The sequence below is a fragment of the Rhamphochromis longiceps genome, linkage group LG18, assembly GCF_057381845.1.
Source record: "Rhamphochromis longiceps isolate RC_006_pf linkage group LG18, R_longiceps_female_GT1.1, whole genome shotgun sequence".
Classification (NCBI taxonomy): Eukaryota; Metazoa; Chordata; class Actinopteri; order Cichliformes; family Cichlidae; genus Rhamphochromis; species Rhamphochromis longiceps.
Window position 1 is genome coordinate 28,048,910 of NC_140574.1, and position 24,120 is coordinate 28,073,029.

At 41.2% G+C, this 24,120-nt stretch overlaps 2 protein-coding genes across 2 annotated transcripts in view; one reads left to right on the plus strand and one right to left on the minus strand.

The window, feature by feature from the left end:
* Nucleotides 1–3,084, minus strand: part of LOC146648554 (metabotropic glycine receptor-like) — a 99,983-nt gene extending 96,899 nt beyond the window's left edge. Inside the window, exon 1 of the mRNA XM_085389333.1 lies at nucleotides 1,805–3,084. Within this exon, the coding sequence (XP_085245459.1) occupies nucleotides 1,805–2,661 (857 nt within the window). The 5' untranslated portion in view covers nucleotides 2,662–3,084. The remainder of the gene's footprint in view (nucleotides 1–1,804) is intronic.
* A 6,612-nt stretch (nucleotides 3,085–9,696) lies between these two features.
* Nucleotides 9,697–21,268, plus strand: dis3l2 (DIS3 like 3'-5' exoribonuclease 2). The gene is made up of 21 exons (XM_085389324.1): nucleotides 9,697–9,840; nucleotides 10,394–11,132; nucleotides 11,221–11,351; nucleotides 11,567–11,620; nucleotides 11,725–11,826; nucleotides 12,248–12,410; nucleotides 13,102–13,166; nucleotides 13,555–13,784; nucleotides 13,867–14,040; nucleotides 14,175–14,254; nucleotides 15,184–15,296; nucleotides 15,414–15,521; nucleotides 15,620–15,853; nucleotides 16,041–16,120; nucleotides 16,304–16,487; nucleotides 16,585–16,671; nucleotides 16,783–16,930; nucleotides 17,269–17,399; nucleotides 18,795–18,899; nucleotides 19,187–19,291; nucleotides 19,490–21,268. The coding sequence occupies exons 2-21, from the start codon at nucleotides 10,400–10,402 to the stop codon at nucleotides 19,589–19,591; spliced, it is 3,129 nt and encodes a 1,042-aa protein (XP_085245450.1). The 5' UTR covers nucleotides 9,697–9,840; nucleotides 10,394–10,399; the 3' UTR covers nucleotides 19,592–21,268.
* Nucleotides 21,269–24,120: the final 2,852 nt, after the last annotated feature.

Consider the following 24,120-nt stretch of genomic DNA (forward strand, 5'->3'; position numbering starts at 1 on the left):
CAATTGATTTAATTATGAATTCATTCACTGAACTGATTTAATCACACTTAACATTTTCCAGACGCCTTAGGCCACTGACACAAGCACATCTCCCATCTTTCTCAACTAGTTAAACATCCTCATCATGACAAGTTGATGGTTTAAAACGGGCAATATCCCGGACATGACTCGAATCCTTTTTTGGAGATGAACAAGCCAACGCAGGCAGACTGAGTCATTACAGCAAGCTGAAGCTACCCTATAAGACAGATGCTTAACTTTCAAGCAGCTCTAACAAACATCTCTGGAAATTTGAGGTAATCTGAAAGTGTGGACCATGTTGATGCTGATAGAAATTCATTGTGTAATAAGAATCAGCCATCTTCAGATCCTGCACAGAGATGATAGCTGTACAATTCTCTAAAAAGCCAGAAGAAGCCCTCATCACATCGTAACACTGTCCCTGGAGCAGGTAGTGATGCAGCATTTTGCTCAGGGACACATCACCGGGGTGGATGCATGCCAGGGTGAGGGCCGAATCACAAACACAACACTGCTGCCTATAAACCACGAGCACTGTGCATCACAGTGTCATTCCAATTTAATTAGTCTTGCTTATTATGTAGTGACAGTGTAGGGGTATTTTACATGTGTAGGTGAATCTGTGTCTGTGCATATACACTTGTGGATCTTTATATTGAAGATGGCAGAAGTTTCATGTGATGATGTCAGCGGATATAACACCAATGCCTGTGAGCCAAAAGCTCAGGCTTCAGGTCGACTGAACACCTTTTTGGGGAGTTTTTCTCCCTACTCTTCACCTTGAATGACATCAGTCCAAGACGATGTCCTTAACACAGGCATCTCAGGGACAAAGATCTTGCTAAGTTACAGCAACCATCCACCTGGTTTTCAAACCTTCTGTTCACGAGGGAAAACCTATCAGAAGAAAGGAAGCAGATGAACTAAAGGGCTTCACCAAAGCCCAGAACAGGATAAATAAGGATTATTTTGAACTGTGAATCATGGAAAGCTAGAGTCCAAAATAAAAATGCAAAGCTAGAGTTAGTACAAAACTAAGTAAGTAAGTAAGAGTAAGAGTTGGATGTGTGTGTGTTTACCCCAAGCTTACCCTTGTTGTAAACGTTCTTTTTTTCCTCTCTTAAAAGATATTTATCATCTTTAATTGTATTTTTTTCTCACATGTTATCTCACATTAGCGACACTGAGTGTGTGAGTGATACACTGACTTATGCACTGCAACTTAGACTGATGTAAGGGTGAAGTGCACCTGGACCTCTGAGTGGTTTCATCTTGTAGTAGAGATTTCATTGTTTATTCATGGCTTCATTGATCTTCTCAGGACACTCTTGGACCGCAGCCTTGAAATACGAGAGCTTTAGGTGTTTTGATGCACCTAAATGTTACCCACAAACACGCACGCGTGCACACTTCTATAGATATCCTCACTTACGAGCACTGCGTAAAGCCTGCAGAATTCATTAGAGTGCTGGCTGCAGCAGGGCTGCATGCCTGTGCCTTGACAGGTGAGTGAAATGTCTAGATAGATCTGTCAAGGTTCTTTTTAACTGTCTGCTTCTATTACAGCAGTAGGTGGATCCATATTTACATGAAGTCTCACAGAGGTTATTGTCAATTAAATGCTGTTAAAGCATTTCAATAGCTGACGCTGATTATCTGATTAACTTTAATTATTAATAAAATATAAAGAAATAGATACTTTAACATGTGTGAGCTGTAATAGAACATTAAAACATATTTTTCTACATTTTAAGGACAAAAAAGTGACACTTTTCAGTCTCACCTGAACTCTGGCGCTGAGTTGCTCTTAAGTCCATAGAAGGCTGCAGACAGGGTGAGCAGCCAATAGGGCACAAACGTTCCGTGTTCACACTCCAGGTATGGCGCAGACCACTTAATTTGGTTTTTGTCCAGGAGATAAGTGCCACTCTTGGAGCCCGATGCCTCCGTGATTCTTCTGTGCATGTGTGGTCTCCTGCCGTCCCTGAACTCATTAAACCAGTCAGTCTCCGGACTCCTGCCCTTGAGGTGACGGTGCGCAGAGCCGGATAGGTCCTGTAGTACCACTTCATTCTCGGTTCTCGTCGCCTGGAGGAAAACGTGGGGCCCTGGCGTCAGCGCATCCGTGTGCAAGGTCACCACTGCCCTGTGGATTTTAGGATCCCCTTCGAGGATGCTTTGAACCAGCGCGTGGTACCAGTGGATGTCCCTCCGCAGGGTTTGCTCCCGGGACCTGTTGGCTTGCAGGATCATATTCAGGAAGTTTGTGGCGTGCGCTACAGTGTCCAGAATGCTGTGGAGGGAATAGTGGGAGGCGACGTGGAGGCCGCCTCGCAGGCTGCTCAGCTCGTACCTCCGCGAACAGTTGACCTGTCTAAGCGCCGAAGAGTCCCCGGTGTGCAAGAAAGCGGTCACCACCCTGGGCAGGTCCTCCTCGATTTTGTGCGCCACCACCGTGCGCTCGGTGGCTGGTACTGGGTAATAGGTCGGATGGTGGGGTGGCTCCCTGTTGATATTTTGGGTGCTGAAGACTGGTGGGCTCTTATCGTCGCGGTCATTGTCAGACCACTCCACATAACCGTAGTTTGAACCCCAAACGAGCCCTGTTTGCAGGAGCAACGGGACGACTAGGAGAGCCATGGTTCGTTGTCACAGGCACAGAGCAGACACCGCGTGGACTTGGCAAAGTGTGGCGAGCATCACCAAAGCCACTCTATATCTTCTGCCGCTTCAGGAGATCAGAAACACTTTCAAACACACGCCCGAGGATGTCCTGGATTTCATACCTACGACCAAGCATAAAACGGCAAACGATTTCCTCTTGTCATCTTTGCATCTTTCAGAGAGAGCACACTTTTCCTCTCTTCTGTTAAAAAAAAACACACAGTGTGATCTAAACAGCTGCACAGACACGAACCAGCTTCCTAACTCATGAGAAAACCACACGGACTCCTCACCAGCCCGCAATCCAGGGGAGTGCTCGGGTTCTCCTTCTGTTTTTACTCCCGCTCGGAGAAATCCAGGAGAAGAATGACAAGGGAGAGAGCAAATTGTACTCGAAGTTCCGTCCCTCCCAATAAAACCCTAATAGGCCACCTCGAGAGTCGCCCACCGGCGTGTGTGCTGGTTTCTCATTGCCGGTCTGTCTGAGGTGGGCGGAGCGTGGGAACGACGAGAGCTGTCCGGTGCTGAAAGTAGCGCCCGTAGGAAGAAAAGCGAGGGAGGCTGTGGTGATGAAGAGGAGCCCTGAGTAATGAAGACGAAGGAGCAATCTGGCAACTAGATTTACTTTGCAAATGAAAAAAAGAAAGAAAAACGACTGCGTGAGTGAGTGAGAGAAAGAGGGGCGGGGGAGGGGGGCTCACATATAGTTTAAACTGTGATTAATTATATATAGACAAAATGTCCAAAACTGTGTATAAAGTAGAACATCACACACATTACAGCCACATTTTTTCTCAAGGGTTACATTTCTAATCATCAACCCAAGCAGCATCATGTATATTAGCCAGGTGTGTTCTAATATACTGTGTGTGCGGCTGGGAATCGCAGATCCACGCTTTCTTGGGTCCGAGTCACGTAAATTTCGTGAAGAGAGGGCAAACGACACGGTGTGTCTGCAGATGTCCAGATGCCTGCCAATTTTTTTACTTTTTTTCGAGCCTTAGAGGCACTGAGACATTACAGTATAGCCTAATGCGCTAATTTCAAATCCTTCAGGGGGACTTGATAGAACTATAATAGGCCCGAGTGCGCATCTGTGCGCGTCCAAGCGCGCATAATCCGGGCCTCACTCACGATTCTGTCACGGTACATTACCCACAATGACAGTGGTACCACCACACAGTGATTCTGCCATGTGATACATTGCAAGACAATTTGTAACTGAAGGAGACTTTAGCATGTCTACCCGTTAAAACAGAGGGTAAAGTCTGGGATGATCTGCTTATCCTCTGGATTGTTGTGTCGGTTTTTGTGTGTTACTGTTTTTGTTATTACGGATAAATAATGTAACAGTGCAATCATTTACCCCTATGGCTTGGTCCCTCCCTTACGAGTTCTCCTTCATCAACTTATTTAACTCCCACACGTTTTAATTCAAGGGTTTATATTTGGAACCAGTGCTGATAACATATTGCAAGAGGAAGCCGGTGTGATACATCGCTGCATCATATTTTGTCCCACGCAGCAGTGAGTAAATAAGAGAGTGGGCATTCCTCTTTGTGCTACTTTCCTGTGTTTAGACACTTTATGAGTCCATCTGGGGACACGTTTATGTTCACGAGTGCGTGCGCACGTGTCCACGGGGCTGATCGGGAGTCATCCCGGGACTGTAAATGGGTGGTGCAGAGTACACCTCGCCCGGGGTGACTCGCAGGCCGTTGCCGTGGCAGTGGAAGGTGACGAGGCAGAGATCTCCCCCATGCTGTCCGCTGCAGCGAGTGATGTGGACTGCGGCCTGTCTGGTTTTACACAATCTACAGCTACAACTACTGTACGAACTCACCACCACCTCACCGCTCACCGCCAATCAGCCAGATGAAAACATGAAAAACAGACCTTCACGGGCAGACGTATAACCGGTGATGCTCACAAGAGAGTGCGTGTAAATCAAAAAGAAAAAGTGTGTTTGTGGCAGGCATGGCGAATGAACGGCGAAGTCGAGAGACAGAGAGACAGAGAGAGAATCTGGGCGAAAGAGACCGTACAGAGTGACTGCTCCTGCCCCCACTATTTCATCTTCTCTTACAAGCTGCACTGGCTCCCCTGCTCTGATAAATATTTGATAGGCATTTGCTGCTTCATCTGCATGCTTTACAACTTAGGGTCCATACAACCGCAACACGGTAGCGGCTGCTGTACCAGCCGTGCGCTCTCACCCACGCTTCCTCTGTTCTCCCAGAGGTTCCTTTAGATTTTCTCACAAGAGAGCAAAGGAGGATAAAAGGCTCAGGAACAAAATAAATAAATAAATAAATAAAAATTGGGGGTGCTTCCTCTGCTGCTTGTTTTTCTTCCTGCACTCAGGAGTCTGTTTCTTTCTGCCACACCCATGCAGCCAGCTGCATTTGAACTCAAACTACTGAGGTTGCAAGGTGCTGGCCGGGGTTTGGCAGAAGCTGTGACCTTTTAAGGGAGAGTTTAAATGTAAGCCTGTGATGAAAGGCTGGAGAGGGCACTGAAGGAAAAGACATGATAGGCGTTACTCACACAGTGTGTGGATTTATCCCATGAATCACAGAGGAGTTTATCGACAAGGAGTGAGTTTTCTGAGATTTGTTCTGAAATGATATCAAGTCATCTGTTCTGATCTGCCTCTGGCATGTTTACATATAATTCTAATCTGTATGCGTGAATGATGTACTTTCACTGATGCAGTTAGCTATCACACCAGCATCACCTGCTATTTAAGGCTCCACCTTCAGTCACATCTCTCCATCTGTGCTGATGTATCTGTAGAAGCTGTCGAGAACGTCACAAACTCTATAAATTGGAAACGGTTTGAGACCTCAGCTCATGTGGAGGTATAGTGAAAGCACAGGGTGATGAGGATGAACTTGTGTAGAGAAGAAAACAAACTCCCACTGCTTTCAGTGTTTGGTTTTATGTGAAGCGGGTCGAGCTCTGCTGCCCATCGGAAAGAAAATTCTGCCAAAATCAAGTGGCTCTGTGTAAAAAAAATTGGCCATTAAAATTGAAATTAGGCAAATAGAGGTCCACTCTTAAAATAATACATGTACAGAATCCCCTTCCAGCTCAGTACAATCAGTCACAGTTAAATGCCACCACTCTGGCTGCCAAATCAACTGCGGTTCCCTGATAAAGATGAAAAAGGCTGCCCAAAAGTGCTACTGTATTAATTTCCCATGGTACAAGCTGCCATTTCTCAAGTGATGCTGATGGGGGGGAAAGAAAGAAGCCATTTTCATCTGCAAATATCAGTGCAAAGTTCCAGATGAATGGCCCGATCTTGTAGTGAAACTGTGTCTTACAAAATGTAAAATAATGTCTGTGTTTGTTTTTCCAGTTTTTTTTATCAGACACACAATAATGCAGGTTACAAGAAAGAGTCTGCCAACAGTTCATCACTGTTGATGTTGGTAAATGCAGCATGTCTTTCGTTCCTCAAGGCTCATTACGTTGCCTCTCTTCTTGAGCATGTGTGTATGCATCTGAGGTCCTTTGCTCATATCGGTGCAGTGTTGTGTTATTATCACTACTATTATGTATTATTTTTTATGTGTTGTGCAGATTAAATCCAGCACTAAAGTTCCTGTTCAAACCCCCTGACTGTGTCTATCAGTGCAGCAGAAGGTGAAACCTAATTAATTCATATCACACCATCAACACAATAGTGCACAGATTTCAGGCCAGATGTTTCCAGAAGCGTGTGTGAGAAATTGTGTGCATTGTGATGTTGTCAATAAAGCCTGCTATGGGTGAGGTTAAAAGCAACCAAGCTGTGCACAAATATCATTTTTGATGTAACCCCTGCTCTGCTAACGTCATTTAAATATGTCAGAGATACTCTGATCTCACACATCGCTCCAAAGTGATTCAACTGCATCCAGGACTGAGGATGAAGCGTGTATAGGTGCTGCAAAAATCAAGCTGAGAAATGACAGCCTCATTTACTTGTTACCCACAGACGTCTGAAAGCCTCATCCAACTGCACACACACACATACACACACACACCAGCTTGTGTTTTCTCAAAAAGATGCAGCCACATGCTCTCCTAGAGGAATTGTGCTGAGGGACATTGTATGTGCGTGCACTCGGAAAAAGCATTCATAAGTTGTCTTGTACTATGGAAGCAAAGCGAGTGCGAACAGACAAGTGTGAAAATCAGTTTGTCGGGAGAAAGAAGAGACTCTCCAGCCTTTAGTTTAGCTTACTTGGATCTGTGATCCAGTAAAATTACACACACTCACATGCACATAAACGTGCCTGACAATTTGGTTTACTTTTTGTTTTTTTCCTTGTCATCTTCATTACACAATCTAACTTGTTTACACAACTGTCACACAGATCCTGTTTGGTTGGGCAGTAAAGTTTTGTCTTTGCTGCCATCTGGAGGTGCAGCTTCATCCACGTTTTCTATTGAGAGAGCTGAACTCTCCCGCTTAGATTTCTTCTCCCAGAATTAACTGTTTAACATTTCAGCCTGTTCGTATGACTGCAAATATCTAATCAGCCAATCACACAAGAGCAGCTCAGTGAATGACACACATGCAGACATGGTCAAGACAACCGGCTGAAGTTCAAATGTATCTCTCTGATCATTGAGTAAAAAAGAATTAGAAAGAAAACGCACATGTATTTTCATGTAAAGTACCAGATATGTAATCATATATGTGTTAGTGTGTGTGTGTAAAGAAAGAGGATGAGGAGCAGGTGAGCAATAAGTAAGACTTAAGGAGCTGGACAGCCCCAGGAACAAAGGTTGCCCTCCTACAGCGTGAGTAGTGAAGACAGCACCCATAAGGGAGCCACTTAAATACAGGCCACAGGGTACATGAGGGGTCTGCCATATAATCTGCTGCTCACACTGACTGGAGAGTCCAGTGGTTTTAGAGCAGGCCTTGACAGTGTTCTACAACTGATGCATGTAATAAAGACTGATGGGAGTGCAACCAACACATAAAGGAGAACCTTCTAATGCTCTCTATGAAGGAGGAGCAGAATATAGCGAGGGTGATTTGTTAAAAATAATTGAGCTTTCCCAGGAGATTCAGCCACTGCTGACTGCTTTGCTGTTGAATTTCAGTTATTTACCAAAGGCTGATCCCTAATACTCGTACTCATCTACCAGCAGGTTCCCTCGTGAATCTAAATGACCACCTCAGCCAGTTCCCCCTATGTGTTAGAAAAGGTCCAGACCATCTGCCCGGTCTTTTTCACATTCAGCTCCAGGCCTGACTTACTCCACCAATCCAAAAGACAAATTAAAAAATAAAACTGGGCCTAAAGTTACAAGTTTTTATTTTTGGACTGTACCTTTGACTCATGGGGATTACTTCTACATATGCTGAGCTTATTACTTAGCACAAAAATGGGACATTTTGTACACACCTTTTCCTCAGTATCATTCCATTTGCAGCAGACTCTTATAACTAAGTCTCTAGTGATGGGTCGTTCGCGAACGAAATGGCTCTTAGAGCCGGCTCTTTGACGTGAACGACGCGAGCCGGCTCCTTATCGCGAGCCGTCACGTGGGTTTTTTTTTTTTTTCTTTCTCTCAGCCTCTCTCTCGCACTTTTTTTCCGCTTCACTCTGCACGCGAGCCTTGTGCTTTACGCTGGGCAGAGGGGGGAGGGGCGGTAGTTACACTCAGTAGCACAGGAACAGAGCCAGAGAGAGAGAAAGAGAGGCAGGGACAACAACATTAGAAAGGTATAGTAATCATCCACAACTATTTTCGGTTGCAGATGATAAAGGATTGAGAAAGTTTATTCATGCAGGTCCATATGACAGAGAATATGCATGTTCTTTTAGTTTTCATATTATAATTTATATTTAATTGTGTTGTGGTTTGCAGTGTTTTGTGTTCTTTTCACTTTAAATTTGTGAAAGGAAAAAGCTGAAAATTTAAATAGTTAAAACTTGAAATGTGAATAGTTGATTTTTGTATTAGATGATTTATTTATTACATTTTATGTGGAGTGAATAAATAAAAGTATATTTATGGTGGCCCCTAGAGACAAAGCACATACAAACTTCAAATCACGTACGAACTCTGAAGCATGTACAAACTCCAAAACACGTAAAAACACGTACAAACTCCAAAACACGTAAAAACTCCAAAACACATAAAAACACGTACAAACTCCGAAGCACGTAAAAACTCAGAAGCATATAAAAGCTCAGAAGCACATAAAAACTCAAAACACGTACAAAAGACAACAGAAGTGCTCCAGGATGCTGGGCACAGTGTTGAGCCTTTGTTATCTTGTGGCTACACAAGCCAGCAAGTACCAACGACCGGATTTGGTGTGTGGTAATAACAGGTAAATGAACTTTTTTTTAAATTATTTGAATATATATATGAGTGCCTGTGTATAAATACACAAACAATACACACATGCTTTCAATTGTGTGATTTAAGTGATCTAGTAGCTCTGCTTTGGAAGTTCAGTTCATGCTAGAAATGTGTTTTGGAGTTTATACGTGTTTTGTCTCTAGGGGCCACCGCATATATTTATATATAAACATATATAAATAAAACCACTTGTTTTTACGTTAGTAATTCCTTTTGTGCATAATTTTATATTATTGTTAATAATACATTAATTAAAGCAACAAAACAACCTGAAGAGTCGGTTCGGAGCCGAAAGAGCCGGCTCTTTTTAGTGAGCCGAACCGAAAGAGCCGGATCTCTAAAAAGAGCCGGAAATCCCATCACTATAAGTCTCAGTACTTGGCAGCCATTTTATTGAACTTGTCTGTTGCCTGTCTGAATTAGCATTCATTTCAGGGGACATAAACTGAGGTGCCTACATACAATCATTGATCACTGCTTTAAAATGAACTAATAAACAAATAATGTAACAGTTTACCTACTCTGCCCAAAAACAACGCTTTAAAAAAGCTTTCCCCTGAAGGTTATATTGCTACCACAATTTTTTTCTTTTTTCTTTCTTTTTTTTGCTGTTGTAAATTCCCCCGTAGACTCGCTAACAATGACCCAAATAGCAAAATTTCCCACAGCCCTCAAAGGCAGCGTGAGAATAACCATTGATAACGAGCGCGGACGTGAACGTATCAATTAGCCTTTTGCTTTGGGAGACGTTACATTGATTTCGTCGTGGTGAAAGAGGTAATGTTTAAGATTTCCAGTTTGACACTCTTTATGTCCATGTCCCACTCGTTTGTCGTGATAACTGTCGCGGTCGGTCCCACTAAAAAGCGCTTAAACCGACACCTGCCGTTGGAAGTCGCGAGCTAGCTGATGCTAACCAGGCGGCGTCAACAACTGTTAGCTAGCGTGAGTCAACTGTTATGGGCTTGTTTAGGTTTGCTTAGGGCAGAGATTATCAACACGTAAATACCGAAGACAGTGGCAGAATACAGATGTTTCTAGCTTATTATGGTTAACTAACATTATTTGTTTAATTTCCAGCCGTGTCTCTGTTTGTAACACTGTTTATAGCGTATTAATATTAACGATAAAGTAACTGTATAAAGTTAATTCATTATATATGGACTCCAAAACAACTACCGAGTTGGGGAGTCTGTCGTTGTATAACAACCTCCTCTTTTAGTCACACTTTGAATTATACCGATGGTTGTTCTCTAATAAAAGCTGCGTTGTGAGCGTGTGTGTTGGCTTCAGTGTGTAGGCTTCAGTGTGTACTTTTCTTTATTTACAGGGACTGATGGATTCCCCTCGGAAGGCTAAGAAGGCTAACGTGAATCGAGAGCCAAAGCACAGCCAGAATCAGTCAAGCAGGCCTCCTCAGAAAGATGCCTATGCCAGGCTTCTTAGTCAGCACCGCAGCAGCAAGTTCAGTTTGTATCTAGAACAATATGCAAAGGATTCGTCCTCTCAGAGAGAAGACAACGGGCCAAGCCCACAGCTCAAAGCCCAAAGTGACAGGGTCAGCATACCAGCACGACAAAGGGACCAAGTGTTTAATGATTTCTCTGACTCAAGTGACTTCTCCCCTTCCTCTGTGAAAAGTAAAGGAGGAGAGAGTTCATTGTCTTTGTACATGGAGAAACTAAACACTCGCAATGTTCAGCAAGACTGCGAGAGGAGGCAAGGTGTGTTTGATGGGCAGCGGAGGGGGCAGAGAAGAGATACCGCCACAAGCCACGACGGAGACGTTGAGTCTGGGGAGGAGCTGGGTTCTTTAAAACCAAATGATGCAAAGAAACACCAGAAGCAACAGCGAAAAAACAAGGATTCGAACAGAGATGTCGTCTCAAAAGAGGCCGATCAGCCTGGTGGACGTCTTCAGTCTCCTAAGAAGTCAAAGAAAAAAAATCTGCCAAAGCACCCAGAAGATGAGAAGATTAGAGAAGGAACATCAAAGTGTGGAGTTGATGTTCAGATGTTAAGTCCCAAGCCTCCTCATGGTCGTGATAAAAACATAAAGCAGCCCAGAGGTGAGTTGTGGCTTACCATTGTAGGGATTGTACTTTATGATCATTTAAATTAATAGTGGCTTTAATTACAGAACTGTTTGTTTTTCAGCTTCAAATGCCAATTCTCCTGCTGACAAGGGTAAGAACAAAGGAGGCAGAGGATCAAAGAAGCAAGTGTTTGATGCTTACATGACCTCTGAGGAGGTTTCCCATGGTCTTAAAAGAGGAGAACTTATTCAGGTATAAGCATGAGTTGGAAGTTAATTTCTTTCAGTATTGATGATCTTACTCGGTAATAGTCAAGTGATACAGACAGAAGTTTCATCATTTTATTTTCAATTTTATGAATGCATTTTGATCAGGTTCCTAAATCAAATGCTCAGTGCAGAAATGACATTGTTGAAGCAGTGGTTATCTGAAAAAAATGGTTTGGTTATTTTTTTCTTTGTCTTTAGGGTCAGCTCAGAATAAACCCCAAGAAGTACAATGAAGCTTTCATTCCGTCTCCTGTAAGTTGGCGTGGCCTCCCATCAAACAGAATGAATTTGACACATCATGTTTTGCTGCCTCAGTGACCTTGTTTAATTCAAAATATTTCTTTTTCTGTTCACAGGATGATACACGGGATATATTCTTAGATGGAATTGTTGCTCGCAACCGAGCACTGAATGGAGACATAGTAGTTGTGCAAGTACTGCCTCGGGAGCAGTGGAAGGTAAACGAATAATATTTCTGGTGACGTATATGTGCAGAATTCAAGTTTTTTTTTTTTTTTTTTTCTTATGAAACACTCAGATTTTAGGAGGTACATAAAAACTTTTGTTGATGCTTTTCAGCGAAAGTTTTTTGGTGGCAGACATAATTGAGAGAGAAGCATCTTTGAACAAAATGAAGTCAAGTATTGAATTGTTGTTCTACTGGTGTGGGCGGGGTCTGAATATGTACTGTCTTTATACGTTATATGTTTGCATTAACTCAGTTTTTAAAGGTATCCAATAACAGACTTTGTTTTATACACACTTGTACTAAGTTTTAATATTTTTTTATTTTGCATGTTTTTATTTATGGGTTGGGGGGGTTTTGGGGGGCGGGTTTGTCTGTTTGTTTGAGGGGTTTTTTTGTTTGTTTTTTGGAAGGTTGTGAGGTCAGATACTGACTGTGAGGGTGCCAGCGAGTCAGACACACCCACTGTGCAAACAGCTGCAAAGAAGACAAAGAGCACTCCCAGTTCTGCTGTTAGTGTGGAAGAGCAGTGCAGCGACCGGGATGAACAAAACAACAAATATCAGAATATATCAGGTAGTATAAATACACTGGTCACTGCAAATAATTATAATTAATAGCTGCTGTATCACACATTGCACTTATTCTGTTGCAAAGCAATTCAACTGTACACGTCATAAGTTCCACCTTATTTATACCAGGTTCGACTCAATTTGAGCTTCATTACATAGAAGATGGATAAACTGAGGTTATAAAGAGATGGACACGGTCACCAACAATACTCATGTAGGCTGAGGCAATTAAAACATGCTCGGGTTTCACTACAGTCTCCAAAAAAGCGCCGAAAAAATGCTCCCCCTGCCGTTACACCACCACCACCACCACCAGTAGCCTGAAGTGAGGGAAGGATGGAGCCATGCTTTCATGTTGACATAATTGCTAACATATCAGTAGATTTCCAGCAGCTTGTTGCATTCATGAACCAACCCTTCTCATTTGTCTGTATTTGCATTCATGCATGGAGTGGTTGCACATAACTTCTACAACACACCAACGCTTACCCTACATGACATTAGTAAGATTATTTATTACTTCAAAGGCAGGATCAAATGGAGCGTAGCATTCAAAAAGCAGAAAAACGAGACCTCGACGTGAAACCCAAGTTAGACCATTATTTATTGGTCTAAATTGAGTTTGTGTATAACAACAAAAGTCTGTAAAGTACAACTAATACCTGTTAATATTTCTCTTGATGTGATGGAATTAGGAGAACGTCTGGGAGAACCATCAACACCACGTTCCAATGGGGAGATACTCCAAAAGACAGCTAAAGTGAGTTTCCATCACATCTGTTGCATTGAATTTTTAAACTAACAATTTCTCTTCCTTTTCACAAACAAAACATTTAAAAGGGGGAAAAAATCATCTTAATGCAGTTTTTTTTTTTTTTTTTTTTTTTTTTTTCCTCCTGCTTGAGATAAAGCAATTACAGGGCTCTACAGGACTACGTTGTATGAGTTACAAGTTTCCACCAGAATTGTATCATTTGCCTAACTCGTGTAAATCTTTTCTAAAGCTACTCCAATCCTATGCTAAGTTACTGCAGTAACAATATTCTAAATGGGCCATAAGTTCTAGTTTTCCTTTAGCAGTGATTTGTCACTTCTCAAGTAAAGGACCGCTTTCAAAGCGATCGCTTCCCTTGCAATCTTTCTACTAGGTGGTTTACATTGTTGAAAAGAAACACTCAAGAGCTGCCACTGGCTTCCTGAAGCACTTGCCAGACAAGCCCTTTGCCTTGTTCTCCCCTGTGGACCACCGGGTGCCACGGATTAATGTTCCCCTTGCTGATTGCCCTGAAGATTTTAGTTCCCGTCCGGGTGACTACAAGAACACCTTGTTCATCTGTCGGATCACAGACTGGGCAGCGGACAGCAATTTTGCAGAGGGGTAAGTGCTATAGTCGAATAACCCGGGGAACTGTTAACTCTGGTTTGAGAACTCTGCTGACACACTAAATCTTTTCCTACAGTCGACTAGCCAAGTCACTGGGACAGGCTGGAGAAATTGAGCCGGAGACGGAAGGCATCTTGATAGAGTATGAGGTTGATTTTTCTGAGTTCTCAGACGAGGTGTTGGACTGTCTTCCCAAGAATCTGCCCTGGACCATCCCACCTGAAGAGATGAGAAAGAGAAGAGACCTGAGGTAAGACTTTGAAGCCCAAATACATTTGTCGTTTTTCTTTTTTCTTTTTTTCTTTCTGTATTTTATGCATCTGCATCTGTTTTTCTGTCAGCCTTTTGCTGATTATTTCATAATTCAATGTTTGTGATGTTTAGGAATGAGTGCATCTTCACAATTGACCCAGCAACTGCCAGAGATCTGGATGATGCCCTGTCCTGTAAACAGCTGCCAGATGGTAAATTGCTAATGCTCAGTGAGAGTGATGATGTCTGACAGGGGTGGATATAGCTCAGAAGGTAGAGCAGGTCATCTACTAATTGGAAGGTTGGTGGCTGCTCCAGTCTGCATGCCAAATATCTTTGGGCAAGATACTAAAACAGTTGCTCTGTGATGCATTCATTGGAGTATGAATGTTAAATAGAAAGCACTTTCATAGGAAAACCATAGAAAAAAGTGCTTGTGTGAATGAGGCAAGTTGTATAAATCGCTTTGAGTCCTCTAAGTAGAAAAGCGCTAAATAAGAAAAAAAACGATGGTCAGTGATTATCATTGGTCATAAGTATCCTATTCTATCCATAACCTGTACATAAAAGATGGATGTAGCTTCTGCCTCTGAAAAGGGAAGCCAATCCAGAAATGCCTTAAACCTGCATTCTTGCTAATGGCCACTAGGCGGCGGTTCCTTTGCTTCCAACCAGATTATTTTTATTTTTTTTAAATAAATAATTAAAAAAATAACTTTAATAGAAACTATTATTTTAGTAAATATGGTCCCCATTTAAATAAAGAAGGTGGATAAAGCAAGGTTTTATGGTGGGCCAAACTTCTGACTGAAGTTTGTCACTGGTATACAATGGGGACTGTGTATTTCTGTGACCTTCCTTCTCACCTCCAACCAGTTACAGCAGATGACTTACACACCCTGAGCCTGGTACTTTAGGAGGTCTTCTCCTGTTAGAAGGGAGTTTTTCCAACTGTCAAGTGCTTGCTCATTGGAAATCTCTTTGATATTGTAAGATCTTTATTTTTACAGTATAGTACAACTTGACATAGGTGTTCTTTTGTGAACAAGCATTGTAATAATACATTGAATTGAAACCGTACAATAACTACGTGCACCTTCTATTATACAGTCTGTTGTCCTAATTTTTCTGTCTGTGGCAGGCAACTTTGAGGTGGGAGTTCACATTGCTGATGTGAGTTATTTTGTGGAGGAAGGAAACTCTTTGGATGTCATTGCCAGCCAGAGAGCAACTAGTGTCTACCTGGTTCAGAAGGTAAGTACTCCCCGAGGCTTTTTTCCCCGTGTCATTAATTCTCAGTTGTCAGGGGTTCATTTAAACTGTAACTTTTTTAAGTTCTCAGCCCTCAGTGTCTGTCTCGTCACTCTCCAGGTGATCCCCATGTTGCCTCGGTTGCTGTGTGAGGAGTTGTGCAGCTTGAACCCTCTCGTCGACCGACTCACTTTCTCCGTTATTTGGACGCTCACACCCGAGGGAAAGGTATATAAACTGATATAAATGCATCTGATGTTGTGTTGTTTTTTTTGTTATGTTTTTTTTCCATTGGCCCATCTGTTTGTTTCCGCCTTACTTGTCAGATTTTGAATGAGTGGTTTGGCCGCTCAATCATCCGCTCTTGTGTGAAGCTGAGTTACGACCATGCTCAGAGCATGATCGAGGCCCCTGAGAAGATGTTCTCTGCTGAGGAGCTGCCACCCGTGGACCCCATGCACCCTATTGATGAGGTCCACCAAGCAGTGCTCAACCTTCACACTATTGCCAAGAACCTCAGAGCTCAACGTTTCTTAGGAGGAGCGCTCAGACTCGATCAGGTTAGTGTTGGTTTGTTCTTTGGATTATGAGAGGAAATACTGTTGTCCTTACTGTTACGCTTAGTGGATGTTTGGAAAATATGTTTGTGTATATACAATGTTTTATTCTGGACCAAAGGAACTGGCTTCAATCTTAAATTACTGCAGTTTCTTGTACTGAAGTGTATTTTATGTTTAATGGTTTCAGCTGAAGCTTTCTTTCACTCTGGACAAAGAGACAATGATGCCTCAAGGTTGTTATATTTACCAATACAGAGACAGTAACAAGTGAGTAAAAAGGACTTTTCTTTTTAATCAGTGCCTGAATAATCTGTCAGTAAATTTAATGACAGATGGGTTTTGTTGGGGTTTTGTTTTTTTGTCTCTGTGCTGTTTTAAAATCTCAGTCCTATCACAGACTTTTCTCCTCCTTTGACTGTTAATCTCTCATTAATAAAACCTGTTCTCCAGGTTGGTGGAGGAGTTCATGCTGCTTGCTAACATTGCCACAGCCAACCACATTTACCGCAAATTCCCCGAGTTGGCCTTGCTCAGGCGCCACCCTCCACCCAAAGCCAAGATGATGGATGAGCTGCAAGAGTTGTGTGACCAGCTGGGAATCAAAATCGACCTGACTTCTGCCGGATTATTACACGTCAGTACTCATAATGCATTGGTATCCAATTGCATTCAGGGTTTGAAGTTCGGTTGGAGTAAATTGAAAACCTTCTTTCTTCTTGTTTAACATGCAGAAGAGTCTCAATACTGCTTTTGGTGATGACGAGTACACAAGTGCCAGAAAAGAAGTCCTCACCCACATGTGCTCCAGACCAATGCAAGTTAGTACTCATAGTTAGTACTAGTATGATTTAGAGCAGTAAAAAAAAAAAACCCTGTTTGTATTAGTTTTGTAGTGTTTATCTTTAACCTGGTTCATTTGTCTATCCCAGATGGCGTTGTACTTTTGTACAGGAGTCGTGAAGGAGGAGCAGAATTTTAAGCACTACGCCCTCAACGTTCCTCTCTACACACACTTCACATCACCCATCAGGCGCTATGCTGACATCATCGTGCACCGGCTGCTGGCTTCTTCACTAAGTCTGTCTCTTTTCCACAAAAGGCTCTTTCAGACAAATGACAGAATTTCTATTGTGTGACATTTCTGGTTGACAGTGAGGAGAAAGGCACAAAAGAGCCTCAAACATCGCTCTCAGTCAATGTATTGTTTGTTCTTTCCTTTTGGTTTTTTTACTAAATAAGTAAAATGTATTTATAAAGCACATTTAAACACCTTTCATTGATTAAAGTGCTGTAACAAAGCATGTATATCTCTATACACACGAGCATGTAATTGCACTGAGCGAGAAAATCAGTGTCACTTAAATTTGTGTCCATTAATTCTGATACTCATGTCTCCGCTGAATATTTGTATACAGAATGTGGGCCTCGAATCAGCCTGTCAACAGCGGAGGTAGAGAAACAAGCGTCACACTGTAACGACAAGAAGGCTTTGTCCAAGAAAGTCCAGGAGCTCAGCTCAGAGCTCTTCTTTGGAGTCTTTGTGAAGGTGAGTAACCAGATCACAACTCTATTGGTGTTTTTTCCAACTCTAATAAACACAGTATCAAGATTATAGGCGTAAACATCAGTTATGAAAAAAGAAATTCACAAAAGTGTTCAACAGTATACAACGGTCCCTCGCTATAATGGGGTTCACCTTTCGCGGCCTCGCTGTTTTTCAGATTTTTTTTTTTTTGGTGTGCAATTTTGCATGCTTGCTATGCTATCAGCTTGTCAAATTTACATAAATCTTCGATCGCTAGCAGTGTGACTCTGAAGTGCTGTACTGTATGTTTGTAAGTTTTCTCCCCGACAAACACAACAATGTAGATAAAATGTTATGCACCGTCAAAGGCAGAGGAAGATGCTAACCATCGCACAAAAAGTTGAACTTCTGGATATGCTAAAGGAAGGTAGAAATTACTGTATTTTTTTAAGATTATAAGACGCATTAAGTGAAATAAAACAGTCAGATAAGTCAAACTTTACTCAACTCATTCTTCTTGCTTCCTCCACTTCGGTACCATTGATTCATTAATGTTGAATTCTCTCGCAGCTGCTCTATTCCCATGTTCTGGACCTGAAAACAGGGTTTGATCTTTGGTTTCATTCTATAATACTGGACTTATTTTTATACGAAGGTTTGAACTACGAGAGTGTTTTAAAAAAGAAACGTGTGAAAATGTTTATGCCTGTCTAAGAAAAGTGTGTAAAGTGTGTCGTGGGGGGTTTTACAGCCTTAAAACATCTCTAATAACTGTAAAAACTAAAGCTGGCTACTTCGCAGATTTCACCTATCGCAGGTTATTTTTAGAACGCAACTCCCTCGATAAACGAGGGACCACAGCAAAATGAAATGATAAAGGGGCTTGCTTGGCTCAGGAAGTAGAGCTGGGTTGGTGGTTTGGTTCCTTGGACAAGATGCTGAATTCTGAGTTGTTCCCAGTGTGTTTATTGGAAAGTGAAGGTGTGTGAATATTGGCAAGCACTCAGAATAGAAAACAAGTGCTTGTATAAATGAGGCATGATGTATGAAGGCTAGAAACCAGCCCATTCACCATTACTGCTCAAATTCAAAAGGTCAAAGATAAGAACATCACAACACAGGAGCAGATTTAGAGCAGAGTTCATTACATATCTTTATATATCTGTCCTGGTGGAGGCAAGAAGTGTTGTAGATTTTTAACATCTTAACAGGAAAAAAAAGTAGTAAACCATAACCCAAACCAGTGTTTATTTCCAAATGTTTGGGGTTTTTTTTTTTTGTTTTTTGTTTTTTTTTTAATTACCTGTCTTCAGCTAGATTCCTAAAATGTGAAACGAGTTGAGACTTATTTTCTTAAGGCTAGTTTCTTAGGCTAAAGATTCTTTGTATTTGCATCCACCACACATGTTTTTGCAGGAGTCTGGCCCACTGGACTCTGAGGCCATGGTGATGGGGGTGCTGGATCAGTCCTTTGATGTGCTGGTGCTCCGATATGGAGTTCAGAAACGCATCTATTGCAAGGTCAGCTCCAACAATGGGTTTTACAATGTGATTTTGTTTTTTGTTTTTCATCAAAGATACCAATTTATTCCCAAGTCTTAATTTTTTACTTTTTAGTAATTAAGAGATTATGCTTTTGACTGTATATAACTTTCAGTTCTTTGCAGTTCTTACCATGCCTTTGCTCAACACTCATATCTCACTCGGGAGAAAGAAATGAGACTGTCGTATGAGAGACAGAGCAAAACAGAACTGTCACTTTATTACTTTATTAGAAACAGCTGAGAACTGTTTGTTTCCAACTTTAGTCTATCACTGGCTTGGACGCATTCCGCCATCGTAAGGTGGGGAAGAAATCCGAGCTGACACTGCTGTGGACTGCAGAGTCCCCGGAGGATCCGCCTGTAGAGCAGGTGAGAGCCACAAACATGAGCCTGTGACTTTGTGTACTCAGGAGAATAAATGCCAAAGCACTGTTAAGCACCCCACATTTATTTGTTTTTGTAGACTAGTAGAGTAGTGTAACAAATTTTGGTTTGCATGATTACAAAATGTCTTTGAAGCCAGTTGACGGAGTGGAATGAATAAATCAGAATTTCTTGTCTGTTCAGGTCATTTCCGTCTTCACTTTAGTGGAGGTGCAGCTCAAGTCGGATGATGCGCCTCTGAAATACAGCGCAGTGCTCAAGAGACCCGAAGACAGCGCATCATAAACGTACAAACACTTGAATGGAAGTCAGGAACATTTTCTTCTGTTGGTTGCTAGGAATAACATTTTATAGAGTGTAACGTGGAAGCAATAATTCAGTCAGATCTGAGTGCGATTTTAATTTCAATCTTCTCCAGTTGTGTTTTTTTTTTTTTTTTTTTTTTTTTTTTTTTCCCCCCATACTTTTGCAAACTTAATGCAAATACCTTGAATGTATGCATGTGGTCTATGTTATAGGATGTAATATTTTTAACCTGTTGTCATACGGGACTTTGCTTACAGCTGTCCTGTGGCTCCGTTCCTTTGTGGAATCAATGGAAGAAGTTCAAAATCTATGGTAGACATACTACGTGGCTTTAAATCTGAATTAATTCAATATTATTTTTTGCAATTTAAGATTCCAAATTGAGCTCTGACTCAGGTCTGACGCTGAAAGAATCAAGGCAGCAGTGAGTTCTATTTTGCTGTTGATGGTTTGTGTATAGCAGTTATAGTCACACCATTCTAATATGAGAAATCTGATTTTTAACCATTTTTATTTGAATGTTGATGAGCGGCTTCCTGATGTTTGAGAAGAAACGATGGTTTGTGTTTTGCTAGGCATTAGATTTACCACACCAGTGACTTGTGACCTGCTCTGGTTGTTTTAACTTGTTGCCACAGTGAAGCTTCACAGGTCAAATGCAGCTGTGATAGCAAGGTGTGACACCTTGATTAATTCATATTATCAGAACATGTACACTAATATTCACATGTAACAACAAAAAAAAGAAAAGCTGAGAAGTTTTCTTTGGATTCTTCTGATGTTGTGTAATGTCTCAGTCATTAAGTAAAGCTCACAGGACTTTTCTTTGCTCTACTTTGTGAAATAGGAGCAAACGTATTGCTCCAATCCAAAGAAAGTTCTTGTTGTTTTTGGTTTTTGGACTGGAGCGATATGATTAGACTAAGCTTTTCTTTAGTCAGGCCAAAGCTTACCAACTCTTTGTTTTTACTGCAAAACACAGGGATGACCCACGTGTGAATTGCTGCTAAAGATGTTGACTGCCTCGAGGTCTTAATGAATTATATGTTTGCTCATGTGTGGTTGTGTTTTTATGCTGACATTTGATTTGGTCAGCACAAATGATTAATGTACCTCATTGATATTTAAGAATGTCAGCCTTCCTTTTATCCGCTCAATTTAATTTGATCGAACTGGGACTGAACTCTGGAGCAACTGCACATTTTTAAATGGAGTGTGGCCCCACTTTTTCTTTGACTCAGTCCTTGTGCCTCAATTTAGTTCTCACACCTGATTTTGATTGAACTGTGTGATTAGCTGCTGTATCTGCACACTTTCTCGTCTGTCAAATCCATTTTTTTTTTTTTTTTGACAGATCTAACAGCTGTCTTTTTAAATAGAAGTGTTTAGTTTTACATGTACAGACAGTACTTTAATTTTAAATCCATGGGTACAAAGCCAGTACAAGCCACTGTGTTGAAGAAGTAAGATGTCTGACAAAGTTTCTTGTCACATTTAAATGAGGCAAACATTAAAATCCAGTTTATTTGGGTCTCTGGTTATATTGTCACATGTAACGTCTGGTCAGTATTCACTGTGCAGTGATGATATGCTCTGTACTTCCTCCAGTGCAATATATTTGATTCTGTTTAGGAAAATACAGACATGAACTCTAAACTGTGTTTTGTTGTCTGTAAATTACTTTTATCATGCCTGCTTTTTTTTTTTTTTTTTTTTAAATTAATGGTTGTAACTAAGGAAAGGAACTTCTAGTCAGACATTAATCAGCTGCTATTTTAGGGTCCATTAATATATCACCATTAGCACACAGGCACTGCCTGCTTCTGTTTAGTTTATACAGCAAACGACACAGATTTTTTTTATTTTATTTTTATTTTTTTTTTAATTGCCAAGGAGTGTCTTAATTTGTGATAAACGTACTGCAACAGCTCAAAGATAAGATTTTGTCCACTGTAGTTCACCACCATGCAACAATTGATTACCCTGCCTTCATAAACTACTGATAGTGTATAGCCCACACCCTTTCCTTGGGTTGAATATGGCCTTTATGAAACTGAGGGGGGTTGTGGGCTTTTTTGTTTGTTTGTTTTAACGTTTAAATGTGTTCCATGAGGTAAAATAGACAACATGCTCGTGGTAAGTGTAACATTTGTTCAAATTTGCATATTTCCCTGAAACACTGGAAAGAAAATGAAAGCTTGACTATCGGAGTGAGTTTCCGAGAGAAAAATCCTGTATTAGTGATGATAATTAGAGTAATAATAAATAAAAAATATAAAAACACTAAATGTGACAAAGGGTGACAGCGGGACAGTGCGGGATCTGTGAATAACTTGAAGGGGATCTAGGCAGGTATGGCAGGATGACATCTATATGATTTACTTTTATTTTACTCAGAAGAAACTTGGCTTGAAGGAAGGGGGCAGAGACCAAACATGAGAGAGAGAATGACCTGAGAGGGCCCAATAAAAAGTCAAGGATTATTTTGAATTATAGATCATGCAAAGCCGCTTTAGTGGAATCCGCTTCTATGTAAATATAGTCTGAAATCTTTATGATCGTTCCACGTTAACCTTTGTGTCCTGTTTGGATCACATTTGAGTTGTTTTGACACACAAGGTTTCCTCACTACTGCTTGGAAAGTGCTAGTAGTTTGTAGACTAGCTGGTAATGTTGATAATAAATGTGGGCTTTCTATCCTTTAACAATGAAGACAGCGGCTAATGAGAGGGTTATACATGGGTGTCTATTAAATCCCAACACTTTTTCCTTTTAATAGAATTTATTTTAAATCCTTTCTTGTATGTTTTTATGTTTTAAACGGGGCATGAAATTGTGTGAAAATGGATGTTATTCACAGAAAAATGAGTGTTATAAATCCTAGAAAATCCACCCTGTATTCTCTCTGAAACTTAAATTAATCATCCATTCATTTATGTCAGACTATTTATACATTCTAAGAAATCTGTAGGTCAGATTTACGGGTCAGCACTGAGGGAGTGTCTGTGAAGGAGTTCTTGGCCAATACTGTGAAAGCATGAAGTATGAACAGTATGTAAAGGTTAAACACCTTCCTAACTCGTCACCACGAGGACAGAAAGAAAAACAAATATCAGGCTTAAATAGGTCTGAAAAATCTATTTCTCTTGATATTGTTGCTGGGCTCTTTTTCACACATGCACACTGCCATCTTTGACCTACAGCACCTCTACCTTTTGCCCCATAGCCTCAGGACCATAATGTCATTGCAGTAAATGCAAATAGTCTGCAAACAAAGTCAAAGTCACCACAAACCAGTGCAAATACCGAACCACAGCAGCAATAAAAACCTAGACTCAAGGCATTTTATAGTTAAAAACCCCACCTTTATTTTATATGTATGAGGAACAGATTTTCATTTAAAATGAAACCTTCCTGATATGATCGTCTCAGTGCGTCAGTTCCATCGTGTCATTAGGAAAATAGTCAAAGATCAGGCTGATGACTAGAGACCAGAAGTTCACCTTTCTTTCTGACGTCATAAGCAGCCAGGTTTGAAGACAATTAAACCACACCCCATTAAATTACATAAGCATTGCTGCACTGCCCATCTGTGGGAGGTTACCCAGAGCCATGCAGCACTGTCGTGATGAAGCTTTTACAAGGCTTTCCATTCTTAACTGTGACTGGTTAGCAGGGAATTCCTTATCAGAGCTGAACGGGCTGACGCCTGTGAGCAATCAGCCAAGTATACTGTCATGACTTTAAACCCATGAAACTTTAATAGCGATTTCCTGATGATTTAAGGAACAACTTCTGACTGTCAGGAAAGATTAGCCTCTTGAAGACCCAGCACAGCCACAATGGTGGACTCCCCACACCCTGTTGCGTACAATAGGGCTTAATTGATAACAAGAATGCTGATAATAACACTGTTGTGGCAGAAATCTGATCCCTCTCTAGTCTAATCTCATATTTACATTTTTATTGCAGCAGCAGGGAGATGCTCAGCTGTGTCTCCTACAATTTACACAGGCAGGGTCCAAAGTCTCAATAAACATCCATCCAATATGATCCTGGTAAATCCACCACCAAGGACATTTATGTAAAATCTCCTTTAATAAATGTATTATCTTCTTATTTAACTTCTTATTTAAACAACATGACCTGCATGACCACGCTGATGCACGATTTGTTGATTTCAGCAGGTTGTGCATTTTAAGATTTGGTCCTGTACAGTAGTAGTAGTGGATGTAACCTGATATAAGCTTCAGTAGGAATACTGCAAGTTCAAGGTGAAAAACATTTGGATGGGCTCCCCTAAACTGCCCAGAAAGACACACATCACTCCACTGTGACAAGTTCCTTATTCACTTCTGAGTAAGCGATCCATTTCTCTTCCTCCTCTTACAGTCAGTCCAAAGTCAAAGCGTCATAAAACCTCTGTCACTCATAGGCACGCTGAGTTTTATCCTTCCTCATACGGAGACGGATTCTATAAGACGCAAAGACGAGGAACGAGACGGGAA

Coding starts and splice junctions, on each gene's coding strand:
- dis3l2 (XM_085389324.1), top strand. CDS start 10,400: ATGGATTCCCCTCGGAAGGCTAAGAAGGCTAACGTGAATCGAGAGCCA. Junction 11,133..11,220: donor AAACATAAAGCAGCCCAGAG/GTGAGTTGTGGC, acceptor TTTGTTTTTCAG/CTTCAAATGCCAATTCTCCT. Junction 11,352..11,566: donor AAAGAGGAGAACTTATTCAG/GTATAAGCATGA, acceptor CTTTGTCTTTAG/GGTCAGCTCAGAATAAACCC.